Source organism: Cavia porcellus, unplaced genomic scaffold (assembly GCF_034190915.1).
Source record: "Cavia porcellus strain 051 isolate PalLab524CR breed Dunkin Hartley unplaced genomic scaffold, mCavPor4.1 scaffold_25, whole genome shotgun sequence".
In the NCBI taxonomy this organism is placed as follows: Eukaryota; Metazoa; Chordata; class Mammalia; order Rodentia; family Caviidae; genus Cavia; species Cavia porcellus.
The window spans coordinates 49,042,667-49,056,996 of NW_026947508.1; the positions used below are offsets into that span (position 1 = coordinate 49,042,667).

At 41.2% G+C, this 14,330-nt stretch overlaps 1 protein-coding gene across 2 annotated transcripts in view; it reads left to right on the forward strand.

The window, feature by feature from the left end:
- The first annotated feature begins 17 nt into the window (after nt 1-17).
- Nucleotides 18-14,330, forward strand: part of Tceanc2 (transcription elongation factor A N-terminal and central domain containing 2) — a 41,631-nt gene continuing 27,318 nt past the window's right edge. The window contains exons 1-3 of one of the 2 annotated variants that reach the window (XM_005001079.4): nt 18-147; nt 819-951; nt 11,531-11,672. In XM_005001079.4, the coding sequence (XP_005001136.1) occupies nt 850-951; nt 11,531-11,672 (244 nt within the window). In that variant the 5' untranslated portion in view covers nt 18-147; nt 819-849. Of the gene's footprint in view, nt 262-818; nt 952-11,530; nt 11,673-14,330 lie in introns of both variants that reach the window. The other variant, XM_005001078.4, reaches the window with a different exon arrangement.

The window sequence follows — 14,330 nt, forward strand, 5'->3', positions numbered from 1 at the left end:
CGCGGTGCACGCTGGGGAGTGAGGTTCCCGCGGGGCTGAGCGCGGTGCACGCTGGGGAGTGAGATTCCCGCGGGGGCTGAGCGCGGTGCACGCTGGGGAATGTGGTTTCCCCGGCGCTGAAGCGCTAGAATCCGCGAAGCTGCTACGGTGCGTGTAGGCCTTCGAGAAAGCGTTTGTGTGGTTCCGACGCCGGCGGCCGAGCTGGAGACCTTCTAGGGTGCTCTAGGGAGGGGTCCAGCTGCTGTCAGGGCTGCTTTTCTGGTGGGTCTCGCTTCTGGCTGTGGTTAGATGCTCCTTTCCCGCCCCAGAATGCTAGGGTCAGAGAACGGTGTTGTCTTCTTTTGGGGGTCCAGGCCCTGACTGTCATGTTTAGGGTACCCTAACCAAAGAACCTGGGAGCCTGGAGATGGCTGCTTATATTGAGGACCCTGTTGGGGTCCGGAGGTGGTAGTTGCTGGTCACTAGGGCAACTCTTAGGTTGGCGCTGCGGTGGGGTAGTTAAGAGAGTCTTACTGAGCCAGGCGAAACTTGAACCCAGTTACAACCCAGCTTACGTTGAAAGGGGGGTTTCCCTGCTTCAGATTCAGCGCCTGGCCGGGTATTGAAACCCTCCACAGTGTGCGTACCCAGGAAGTAGAACTTATCACTGTGTCCTTGGCAAGACCTCCTCCCTCTCAGGAAGAAATCTGAGCTCCTACAGTGTCATCCACGAGACCCCCATAGTTTAGGAGTGCTTTCCGAAGACCTGTCTGTGGCGCTTTGGGGAGAACTATCTTGGCAGCTCGGTGAAGTTTTAAGAGTGCTGTCTCCTTGCGCAGAATACGTGAAGGTAGTCGGAGTGCCCTAAGGATGGATAAATTCGTCATTCGAACGCCTAGAATCCAGAATACCCCACAGAAGAAAGATCCTGGAGGAAAGATTTACAAGCAGGCTACGATTGAATCTCTGAAGGTGAGAAGGGATCTGGGGCTAGGGACAATGTGCAAAGGAATGTGATAAGAGCTAGTGTGCAAGACACCACCAAAGAGTTCTGTCACACCAAAGAGTTCTGTCACGGGAGAGCCAGGGAGTAGTTCTTGCTGTCCTCCCTCCCTGGAAGTGTATCTGGCCATTCCTTCTATTTCAGACTTCTGTTCATCGATTTCCTACCTCTGCCACACCATTGTAATCACTCTGCCTTTACCATGTGTTTGTCAGCACACAGGACAAGCTCTCCCCCATCGTTGTAAAAATTCTTGCCTGTTAGGAATGTGCAAGTATCGAATACTATGTGTTTCTATATGCCCTATACAAACCTAATAAGGAGTGACTGATGATTATAATACCTACTTTAATATCTTACTGGTTAGAACATATTATGTGCCCTTCACAGCTGCAGTTCGGAGTGTAAAAGAGGCTTTTAATGAGCTCTTTGCTACCTGGACTTTAGTTTGTTTTGTTAGTATGGAGGAGACAAGGAACATACCCAAAGAAGCTGTGAACATTAGTACCTAACAGATACTACTATTTCACCGAAAACAAAACAGCTTGTAGCTAGTTTTGTCACCTTGAGCCTCTCCTTTTGTATATCTGACTTTTTGTTTTCCTTTTTGCTTCTGCTTCTTCCATCTAGATTCCTAATGTTTGTGCTGCTCAGAACTCGGTTACATTTTGTGTATTTGATCAGGTGATCTTATCTATGTTAAAGCTTTCTATACTGATGCCTGCTGAACTGGTATCTTCTGTCCAGATCTCTGAAGATGAGAGGACATTTGGGACTAGAGACAGTGTGCAAAGAACTGACTGCAAAGCAGCTTTCTGAGCACTTGACCTGATTCCCCAGTTGGACTCCTGCTGTCCTGGGAGTCATACAGACTTAACAGGTCCATACAGTGTTAGCAATAAAAAAGGATATACTCAGAAGTACTGGGTGTGAGGCCCTTCTATGCAACTGGGTGATGTTTGCAAGCCAGCCTTTCTCTGGGGTCTCAGATTCCTCAGGTCATGGATGCTGAACTATGTTAGTGTTTATTCAAGGGACACAGATGCTTGGGGAGCATATTCTTCTTCATTGAAGCTATCCTGTGAGGTACAGGAGTATCCCCGACTTTCAGGATACCTTGACTCTCAGATATTACATACAAATGCATCTCATTACAGTGATCAAAAATACCTTCACTTATTTTCTAAAAGGACTTGATTGGGATGGTGATCTAGATGACTCTTAAAGTCACCTCTATTCTTGCAGTTCTACGACTTAATAGAACACATCTGAGTTTAACTTTCTGCTTTGTTAGAATATTCATATGTAACTGTACACAGCGGAGATTCTCAGTGAGTTATTGTACCATCAGGTTTTCTGGAAGACAATGGTAATTAAACTACACATACACTCACTCTGTGTTTCTTTTGAGACAAGGTCTTGTAATATAGACCGGGCTGGCCTGGAACTTGCTCTATATCTCAGGCTGGTCTTTTTTTTTTTGAGACAGGGTCTTTCTATGCAGTTCAGGCTGGCCTCAAGTTCACTTTGTAGTCTAGGCTGGTCTTAAACTCGCAACCATCTTTCTGCCTCAGCCTTCCGAGTGCTGGGATTACAGGCATGAGCCACCACGCCTGGCTCCCAGGATGGTCTTGAGTTTGCTATCCTCTTGCCTCACTCCCTAAGTACTGGGGTAATAGGCGTGTACTACCATGGCCAGCTTTACCCGTATTTTAATATGCCCCCTCCCCTCTTGCTTGTGCCCCAGTTAAGAATCACTGAGTGTAATGATGAAAGTAAATGGTCATAGTGGTACACAAGTAATCCCAGCATTCAAAAACTGAGGCATACGGATCACCATAAGTTCAAGGCCAGCCTGGGCTACATAGTGAATTCAAGGCCAGTCCTTGAATTAGAGGGACCTTGTCTTAAAAAAGGGGGTGAGGGGGCTGGGGGTTTAGCTCAGCGGCATAAGCACCTGTCTTGTAAGCAGGCAGTCGTGAGTTCGATCTCTGGTGCTGACTTAAAAAAAAAAAAAAAGACTAAAGATATAGCTGAGTGATAAAGCTCTTGGCTTCTATGCATGAGCCCTGGGTTCGATCCCTTGCACCACAAAAAAATAAATGATATGTTGGGATCAGAATAAACAGTAGGCATATGGAATAACATCCCCCTTAGCTCTCCCTTAAATGTATTAGCTTTTCTCCCAAATGTGTTGCTTATTCTCCTGTATTTATGTCTCTATTATGATGTAAATAGGAAGCATGTCCTAAAGATTCATGTATTCAAAGCTTGATTACCAGTATAGCACTGAGCCTAGAGTGGTGATTGGATTGACCTTTTAGGAGACAGGGTATAGTTGGAGGAGGTAGGTCATTGGTGGTATGCTTTTGAAGGATATATCTTGTCCCCAGTAAGTCCTCCTTTTTTTCTTACTCCTCTTCTTCCCCTTCCTTCTCTTTCTTCTCTCCTCTTTCCACCTTGTCTCTCCTCTCTCCGCTCCTTCTGTCTCCCTCTGGCTTCCGTGTGATCAGCAGCTTCTCTGTGCCACACCCTCTGCTATAGATTGTGCCTCACCACAGGCCCACATCAATGGAGCCAGCTGACTGTGGATTCCGAAACTGTGAGCCACAATAAATCTTCCGGGGTTGGGGATTTAGCTCAGTGGCATAAGCGCCTGCCTTGCAAGCACGTGGTCATGAGTTCAATCACCGGTACCGATAAAAAAAAAAAAAAAAAAAAAAAGAATTGCTGGGACAAGTCCAGCAAGAGTGACAAAATAAATCTTCCCTCCTTCAAGTTGATAATTTCAGGTATTTTGTCATAGTGGCAGAAAGCTAACTAATACAACCTCTACCAAGTGACTGGGACTAGAAACCTGGGAACTATATTCTGTTTTTTCTTTTACATTCAATTTGCAGTTCTTCCTAAAAATTTCTTGCCTGTACTCATGTCTTTAGCATTAAATTTGAAATTGTATTTCCTCATCTAGAGCAGTACTGTGGTCTACTGACTTGTCTCCATGCCCTTAGCATTCCTTATTCTCCCCTCCATGCTCATGCCAGAGAAATAATATACCAAGCAGGAAAAAAAAAAAAAATGTCCAGGTCATCTCTCTCTTAATCCTTCGGTGTTTTCTCCTTAACTGTTTTTTTTTTTTTTTTTTTTTGTCTTTTTCATCTTTATCAGGACCGGTTATCGAACTCAAAACTGCCTGCTTACAAGGCAGGTGCTTACGCCGCTGAGCTAAATCCCCAGCCCCTCATTAACTGTTGAGAATGACATTTCTTTGTATGGTGTGCAAGACCTTCCATAACCTGGTACCTGTGCCTGCTGTTTTTCTTGTACTCTGTCCGTTGTTAACCCCTCACAGTTCACCAAAAATGAAGCGCTCTGTTTCACTCTGTCCCTTTGATTGCTGTCTCGTTTGCCTTCCTCCATGTCCTGCAGTCTGTTGTAGTGCAGTCGCTGGAACATAGACTCTGGAGCCAAGCTGTGAAAATTCTAGTTCTGCCTTTGTGACCTTGAACAAGGTATTTGATCTCTTTATATCCTCATCAATAAAATAGGGATTAATAATACCTATTTTATAAGGTAGTGTGGGGTTTGACAAGTCAATATATAGTCTAGGAACAGAATCTGACAGACACTAAGTACCACATGCCTGTTTGCTATTATTATTTATTGCCCATGATCTGGTTTAAGAGCCCTCTCTACCATCCTCTGAGCCATCCTTGTAATTTAAACAGTCCCTCTACCATGCCACCCATTTATGCTGTATTTTTTCTTTACGTGGATGTGCTCCACATGTTGAGCTTCTTTTTATTTTCAGTATTTTTGAGACAGGATCTCCCTATATAGTCCAGGCTAGCCTTGAACTCTCTGTGTAATGCAGGAAAGCCTCTCTGTTAGAGAAAAGAAACAAATCACATATAAAGAAAAGCCCATCAGAATCATGAATGGGTTTTGGGTTTTGAATCTATTGCAAGATCCTGCCTCTGTAATTTATTGGAGAGGAGAAGAAGTTGCTGCCTATTTGGCCCTTGATCTTTGGCACTGGTCTATACTACTGTTTATGACCCTTAGACAATCTCAGTCTTAGGATGTCAGGAAGAACAACTGATTAGAACAATTAGGTCACCTTGGTTAAAGTGATACAATCAGCAATAACAATAACATCAAACATAGAAAATGACAAACTAGTAGCAATTAATTTGCCACCTTTTAGCTGCGTTAACTAGATTGGTGGCTAAAACAAGCCAGAAAATTGTATACAATGAATAAACCTACAATATAACAGTTTTAAACTCAGGGGAAAACATTTAAAAGGTATTGGGGGGAGAAATAGAAGAGAAAGAAATTAAGACCAGAGGACAAGGGAAGATCATGCAAACTCTGGGAACCTGGTGAAGAAGACAGGAGGGAAAGAGAAGGAAGAAATAAAAACAAGAGCAAAACAGAACAACAAAAAGCTAGAAACCATGTTCATACTAATATTAAAACAAAACAAGTGATCAAGAAAAAACAAAAAGAAAAGAAAAGAGGAAAAAAACCCCTCCACTTCAAGGCGTATCTCTGCTGTCACTGATAGACAAGATGGGCAGAGTCTAGATGTGCGTTGATTAATCCCAGCCAGTCTACCTTCAGTTCCACTGAGGTTCAGTATAGTTTCTGGCTGTGAAGGTGGAACCCAATTTATTCACCTGTGATATTGTGCACGTTTCCTGCCAGCTTGAACTCTGCAGCCTCATCCTGAAACTGGGAGCTGCTAGATGGAGGTGGCCCTGCTATTCTGAGTTGTGAGCTCATTTGGCCCTCTCCAAGATGGTGACCAGCCAATCACTCTTTTCTAGGGGACATCAGAACCTGAATAACTCTCCAGCCACTGCAGTTGGTGTGTCCACTGCTCTGTCCACTGCTGTGTTTCTCCGTGGAGGCCTCTGAGATTGCCAGTAGCCACCGTGCATCTGTGTGTTAGGGCTTCTCTCTGTGCTCGGGGAGAAGGTCTACCTGCTGTTTCCTTCTTCTTTGTTGAAGCCTCTCTGCTCTCTCTGCGTGGGCTTCAGTTCCCACTTCAGATTCTAGCTGGGGCTCAGGAACCCGCTCCCTTCTGTCTCTTCCTCACATTGCTGTATTCCATTATCTGGACCCCAGATCTCAGAGAGGCTGTTTCTCTGCTCTTTACTACTCTGCCATCTTCCTGGAAGTCCCGAAAGTGAGCATTTTTTTTTGTGGTACTGGGGATCGAACTCATAACCTTGCACTTGCCAGGCAGATACACCACTGAGCCAAAACCCTAGCCCGTAAGTGGGGATTTTTGAATGCCAAGCTGAGAAGTTATAAAAATCTTGGGATTTTAGGTTCATGCATTTATTTTATCAGTATGTTATAAGTAATTTTGTCACAACCTTATCACATTCAGTAAAAGTGATATTCAATAGAGGTCATGAATTATACATTTAAGTGGTAAAGATTAATTTGGTTAATCTCCTTTGAGAAGATGTGATTTCTTTTGTTGGTTGCAGTAGTAGATTTTTTAAAAATTAAAAAATTCTAGAATGTTAACTTTTTAAGGTTTAGCATCTCTGAATGCTCTGTGAGATTTTATCTGTGTACCATTAACCAGCCAATATGTTGTCTCCTGCCCCCAGCACCAGAATTGTACCCATATTGTTGCTTATGAGTGAATCATTTTCCCTATTTTTTTTTTTTTTTTTTTTGGTACTCAGGGCCTAGCACTTGCCAGGCAGGCACCATGCTGCTAAGTTACATTCCTGATCCCTTTAATTGTTCTTATCAAACCTGATATTGCAGCCATCCCTAACTGAAAAAAGGAGATTACTTCTCAAAGGAGATTAACCAAATTAATTGCATGAAGAGCCCATCTTTTTGGTGATAACTGTCTCACTACTCATTATAACTTTTCCATCCATCTTGTGTCTATTTGTGTCCTAAATAATTTAGGTAAGAGTTTGAAATATCTGTTTTGAGGCCTATATTTGGACACAGATAAGGAAACATTTCTTTGGTATATAGAGTAGTTTGTGATTTCTTTCTTTCTTTCTTTATTTTGTTGAGGGTCTCAATATGTAGTGCGGGCTCACTTTGAACTCATTATGTAGCCCAGGTTGGTTTCAAACTCACGGTAATCTTTTTGCCTCAGCCTCCTGAATGCTGGGATTATAGGCATGTGCCACCATGCATAGCATATATGTGGAAGTCTTCTGTTGTGGAACAGCTTGCTGTTTTTCCCATTTTTGCCTTAAAATTTCAGATCCAAAAACTACTGTACAATAGTTTTGTTCAGTTACACTCACTGTGTGTTGAGAATAGAGATAAATTACAAACTATTCCTACTTTTAAGTTACTTACAGTGTAGTGTGGAGGCCATTGTCTTGAGCGGTATATGCAGTAATCGGAGTCTACACATATTTCAAAGGTACCCAAACGAGTATGGGCTAATATGGTAGGAGATAAGCAAGAAAGGTTTCACAGAAGAAATGATACTTGAATTGAGACTTAAAAAAAAATAGATGAGCCAATGTGTTGATTTATACCTGTAATTCCAGCACCTGGGAGATTGAGGCAGGAGGATCACTGGAAGTTCAAGGCCAGTCTAAATTACATAGCAAGAACCTATCTCAAAGCTCCCCTAAATTATAAGTAGGTGTTTATTAGGCAAAGAAAGCACATTGTACGAAGAGGGTATGACAAACTGTGATTTCTTAGACAGTTGCCAATAGTTAGATATATCTGGAACAAATGATGATCTGAAAAGGACACCAGGAGGCAAGTCCTGGAAGGCCTTTTATACCATGCTAAAAAAGTTGGACTGTCATAGTTTCACGTGTCGATGATCTGATATGGAATTCCAAACCTGATGTCAACCATGTAGAAATGGTAGATTAAAAAGTCTCCAGTACAGAGCTGAACCAAGAAATGAAAATATTCAGGTTTCAGGAAGAGAGAGGAAATCAAACTCAGAAGTATAACTAGGAGCTGAAGCTGAATAGTTCCACAGAGTACGGAAACCAGATGTGATGCTTAAGAGCTGGGGTGTTAAGGCCAGCATGGGGCTAGGAGATAAGGCATCAGGCTAAAGGATGAGAGCTGAAACTGATTCCCCATGTGAGGCTGGGAGCTGATAAGAGCTACCATATTTGTAAAAAATGTGCTAAAAAAATATTATTCAATGGTCCAAGGAAACAGTATAAAGATTGTAATTTTCTCAGGTCTTGGATGGAAAAAGAACTAGAACCATACACTTAATACCATGCATAAATGTATTTAGTTAAAATTCACATTATCTGCAAAGCTGAAAAAAATTAATATAAAACTGGTCTAGAACCAGGAACATCTGAAACCTTGACAAAGGCAAATCTGAGACTCCATGTCTTAGGGCACATAAGACTACCCTGGGAAACAGGACTCTGAAGCCAGGCCTCTTGGCACGTGCCTGTAGTCCCAGCACTCGAGAGGCTGATGGAGGATCGCTGTGAGTTTGAGGCCAACTGGGGCTACATAGTGAGCTCAAGGCCAGCCTGAACTACAAGTGAGGCCTGTTTCAAAAAAAAAAGAAAAGAAATAAAACAATTCTTCTTTGAAGGTAAACTCATAGACAAAAATGACAAACTTTATAAAAAATACCAGGAAGGAGAATGAACAGATGTAATAGACTCTTCATCCTAAGAAGTGGAGAAAAGCATAATCTGAAAGAGATAAATATGTCTATAGGGTTCACATAGGTAAAGAAGTGAACAGTAGTCCTAACTTAAAAATGAAGCAATATGAAAAGCCAACAGGCAGGTTTGGAGGAAAATACTGAACTTTTACAATGAAAAAATCTTTTTGTTAGATCAGAACTGCATTGAACAGATTAAAAGTAGACAAATTGTAGCTAAAGAGAGTGAAAGTGCATCTAGATCTGAGGAAATCACTTGGGTACATTGCAGAAAAATATATGAAAGAAAAAATGATATAAAAGGAGTTTTTGAAATAAGGACTTGCCAAGAGAGGCTCCAATAGATTTTATTAAGCATACATCTTAAAAGTTTTAAGGGTAAATACTAAAATGAATGAAATGTCATGTTTAAGCTAACTTTTGAGCCATAAAATAGAAGCAAAGTTAAGGAAATACAATCTGGGGCTGGGGATTTAGCTCAGCGGCATAAGCGCCTGCCTTGCAAGCAGGCAGTCGTGAGTTCGATCCCTGGAACTGATAAAAAGGAAAAAGACAAAAAAAAAAAAACCTCTGGATGCTGGCCACACCTGCATTGATTAAGTGGTATAGCATCACTAGAGTGTAAAAAAAAGAAAAAAAGAAAATACAATCTGTGAGTAGAAGATAAGAAAGGAGAAAAAAAAAAGAACCTATATGGAGTTCTCAGTAACCCTAGTAAACACACAGACTAAGCACATGTACCGAGGGTAGAGAGTCTCACTTGGATAGGGAAGGGGAGGAGATAAAGCAGCTGTGGGATACTTGGAGCATAATGACCAGGAAAGATGGAAGTAAAGGAAGAAATCTATTTTAAAAGTCTGTCGTAGGCAGGAGTTCACTGAAGCTTGTTTGTAACAGGAAAATCATAAGGGGAGAAAAACCTTACTATCTACTAGGGCAGTAGATTTCAAAATTCTAAGTTATTTGTATATAAAAATAGTAAAGTACTATTTACTACTAGGAAAATCAACTGGAATCATGAGTATTGATATGGATAAATCCGGAAAATACATTGAGTGAAAAAAGATGGTATTTATAGCTTACAGGAAGATCATTTGTGGAATCCTGAACCATCACCCACTGTTGGTTATAGAAAAGGTTGAATTTAAAGGCAGAAGGGAGAAAGAATGGCTTCAGATGAAGTGAGCATACTGTGGGAGTTTCACCTAGAGAGCTGGACTTCTGTTCCTGAAGTCGGTGGACACAGCTCAGACCTGTGCCTGGGAAAGTAAACACCGAGAAAGTGACAGTCTTATGCCAGAGGAAGAAATGACTGCACTGGGAAGACTGTACCTTTAGTAATTTTTAGGACAGAGATTGTGAGCAATCATGGGAGAAAATGCTGGCTGGCCTGGAGTTGAGTTAAAATGGCTGGGGTCACGAGTCCTTGGAAGGAACATGGGACCCCTGCTGAGTCTGTGTCAAGTTTATCACCCACACCTGGAACTTGGGGGACGCATTTGCCCACGTTTTGGTGCCACAGGTGAGATCTCAGTAATGGGAACTCTTCAAGCAACTACAAAAGCTATAAGAAAAGAGTCTGCTTTAAATACGTACCGGGTTTTAGAGAGTTCTAAAACCTGAGTACATAGCATCACCTCAGAAAGTACATTTTTCCTTTCATCTCTTCAAACCTTCTCTCTCCCTCCTACAGTGGGCTTCTGTCTAAAAGCAGACCAGCCAAGGGAGGGAGATGAGGGAAGTATCAAGTATGCATGTAGAAAATGCACAGATCTTAATTGTTAATCTCAAGGAATTTCCACAGTGAACACACCAGCATCCCGATCAGGAAAAGCTTACCAGGATCTCAGAAACCTCTGATACCCCATTCGAATCCCTAAGAGCTCACCTTTTCAGGATAATAATGATTGGAGACAAGATTTTTTATTTTTGTAATTATAAAAGCAACTTTATTTTTTGTCTGCCACTTTACTTTTTTTAAAGTTTTTAGTTGAAATAATTTCAAAACTATAGAAAACTTACAACGCAAAGAACTTTCCTATCTCCTTTGCCTGTGTTCCTTAATAGTCCTTAACTGCTCATATTTGATACTTACTGGAAACTCCACATCAATTTTAAAATGGTAATTTCATGTGGGAAGACGCAGAGGGAAATGAATTTGGCAAAGGATATAAAAGATTTAAATTTTATATTATATTAAAGGAAACAGCAAAATATCAGCCATTTTCATTAAAAGTAATACTCTGAAATTTTCAAAATTCTTTCTTTTTTTGTTTTTTGGCGACAGGGTTTTGCTGTGAGATTCAGGCTGGCCTTGAACTCACTTTGTAGCCCAGGCTGGCCTCAAAATTGCTGTGATCTTTCTGCCTCAGCCTCCTGAGTGCTGGGATTGTAGGTGTGTGCCACCATGCCCAGCCTTTTTTTTCAAAAAAAAAAAAAAAAAAGAAAGAAAAGAGTTTGAGTTTCCTCTTCTAGGAAGTAGGGAACTGTTAAAGTGTATTTTTACTGTTTAAATAAATATGTCTTTATGATTTTGCTCTCTTTCCGTGCCTATGAATTAAGAGATTCTTAAGTGAGCTATAAGATTGATTTGCCTTAGCATTATTTTTCTTTTCTTCTCTTTCTCACTGCTAAGTGACCAGTAGTGTCTGACATGGTAAGATTAAAACTTGCACTTTTCCTAATAGAAGCAACCCTCTTCCTGGTTTGAAGTAAGCAGGACCTGCTTTTAAGCAATTACTCATCATTTAGGGCCATCAGACACACTGCTTTAGTTCAGGTCATAATCAATAATTTATATGTCAATAGGAACCCCATTAGCTCAGGTGAAGGCAGATATCTTTCTAATGAAAATGTTCCATTTTCCAAATGACTTTTCTTATTCTCAGAGAGTTGTGGTCATAGAAGACATAAAAAGATGGAAATCCATGTTGGAGCTTCCTGATCAAACCAAAGAGAATCTAGTTGAAGCCTTACGAGAACTGAAGAAGAAAATACCCTCCAGGGAAGTGTTAAAATCAACAAGGATAGGTATGTTCCTTCTGAAGTTTATGAAAAGTATTTCTGCCTTGCCTCCTTTCTTTCCACTTCCATACAGTAAGTTACCTGCCCTTTGCTTTTCAGATTATCTCTGAGAAGGGACCTTTATTTTATTTTTTATTTTATTTTTTTTATTCCCGGGATCGAACTTACCATCTCACGCTTGCTAGGCAGGTGCTTTTGCCACTGAGCTAAATTCCCAGCCCTCTAAGGATTTTTATTTTAAAAAAAATTCTCAGTTGAAAAAATTCAGTAGTTGCACAGAAAATGGAATTAAAATGTACAAGACATAAAACACATATAGGACGCAAGATCCACTTCGTTTTTGTTGTTTTGAGACAGCATCTCACTATGTAGTTAAGGCTGGCCTTGAGCTCCCAATGATCCTTCTGCCTCAGCCTCCTGAGTGCTGAGATTAAAGGTGTGCGGAACCATGCTTGGCAAAGATCCACTTTTTAAAATTAGTTTCAGCAGATATAGAATTGTCAAATTGCTATAAGTTTCTAAATACCTATCTTCTGTACTAGTGACCGGCAATAGGTACCATTTGAGTGTGCTGATAATAGGTGTGCAGAAATAAAGACGACAAGGGTCATAGCCTCAAGGAATTTAGAGTTTGGTAGGCGATACAAGCAGGCAGGCAAATGAGAAGAGTGAGATACAGGTTATAAATAAACCCATATAAAAAAACAAATAATGTTTAAATAAAAAACAAATAAACAAATAATGTTCCATTCTGATCTAGACTAGGTATATGCTGGCACAAGGGACAGACGGAACAGTCACCTAAACCTGATTAATTCAGAGAAAGCTTCAAAGAGGAGGTGACATTTCAGTTAAATTCTACAAAAAACTTGCCTTTTCTGTTCTGAGAAGAAACAACTTGCAGGACCTAGTTTATAAAACAAAATGATAGCAACATTTGCCTTTCTCATCATTTAGTACAGCTTTGGAGATGTAGCAAAGGTGAGTGAAGGACTGTGGAGTATAGCGCGTGACGTGTGTAGTGTGCACGGGCGGGGCAGCGTGTGCTCCTCAAGCTGCTCCAGCTCCCCCGGGAGGCGGGCGGTTACAGCTGCCACTCCTGCCTCCCTAGTGCAGCCATTGCCACTCCTGCCTCCCTTTGACCTCTTGTTGCTGAGAAGCAGGAGAGAGAGCCACTTATGACTGGCACTAACAGCTGGGAAGAGATGTGCGAAATCCCTAGAGGGTCCCCCAGGAGTTTAGAGTTGCACCCCTGTAATATAAACCAGAATCTGAGAAAATCAGATGCTTAAAGAATGTAAAACCCTATTGTAGCAAAGGAGATTCTCCCATCTGCTGCTAGATTTTCTGTCTTTACAGGTTGTGGTCACTAGAGGGCAGTAAGTCCACTCATATGAGCAGATAAGGTATTTCTACCAGTAGAGGGTACTAGTGATTAATACTTTATGACATGTATTTATGTACATGTGTGCATAAATTATTTAGGCTTACACCACAAATACTCTATATGATCAGATCTTAAATGTTAATAAGCTGGAATTGTCCTACAAAGGTAGGCAGTACTTTTTTTAAAGAATAATTTCTGTTTGGCATTTGAATACACTTGTGAGTGTGCTTTCAAGAGTGGGTGTGTCTGATGTTTGGAGATTTTTGTTTAAGCATCGTAATAAACTACAAAAGGTTTGACTTAGGAGAGACTAGAAACCACCTAATTTTTGAACCTTGGCACTAAACCTTCATTAAATTTGAGGGTATAATGCTGTATAGGAATTTCTTGGTTATTTAGAAACTATGTCAGTTGCAATGCTGAAGATTTCATTTGGATCATTACATGAGGATGTTTATATTCACCAACATTAGTCTTCCTGCTTGTTCCTATCCTGTGGTTTTTTGGTAGGGGGGGTACTGGGAATTGAACGCAGGCCCTCATGCTTTCCAGGCAGGCACTGCCCGACTCAGCTAAATCCCCATCCTATGGGGATTCTGCAGGACAAATATTTGCTAAGTACAGTCTTTGTTCTGGGAACTATGTCAACATAGAAATGGAGGGGGGCATTGTCCCCATCCTTTCGGAGCTTGAGGTCTAATGAGAAGATGAACAATTTAACAACGCTGCTATACCATGTGATGAGTGCTCTGCTGATGAGGAGAAGCGAGTCTCATGTGTGTAAGTGTTGGAGAAGGTGTTGAAGCGTGTGTCAGGCAGGAAGTACATTTTAAAACCTTCAAAGAAGGTAGAGGTAGGAGAGAACATGGTACATTCCAGAAACCCAGAGAAGTTTGTGTGTTCAAAATGTAATTATGCTAGTATGTGGCAAGAAGTGAGCTAGAGAGTCTAGGCCAGATGGAGAAGACTCTGAAGCCATTCAAAATAGACTTTGGTACCAGGGATATAGCTTGGCAGTATAAGCACCTGCCTATCAAGTGTAAGGTCCTGAGTTCAATTCCTGGTACCAAAACTGGTCTTGGCAATGTATTATCTATCATGGTGTGAAAATTATCCTCAAATGTTGCTGGTTAACACAGTACTTAATTATTTCATACAGTTTTCTGGGTGGTTTTGGCTCAGGGTGTGGGGGTTTTTTTTTTGTACTGGGGATCAAACTCACGACCTTGCACTTGCCAAGCAGGCGCTTATGCCGCTATCTAAATCCCTGGCTCAGG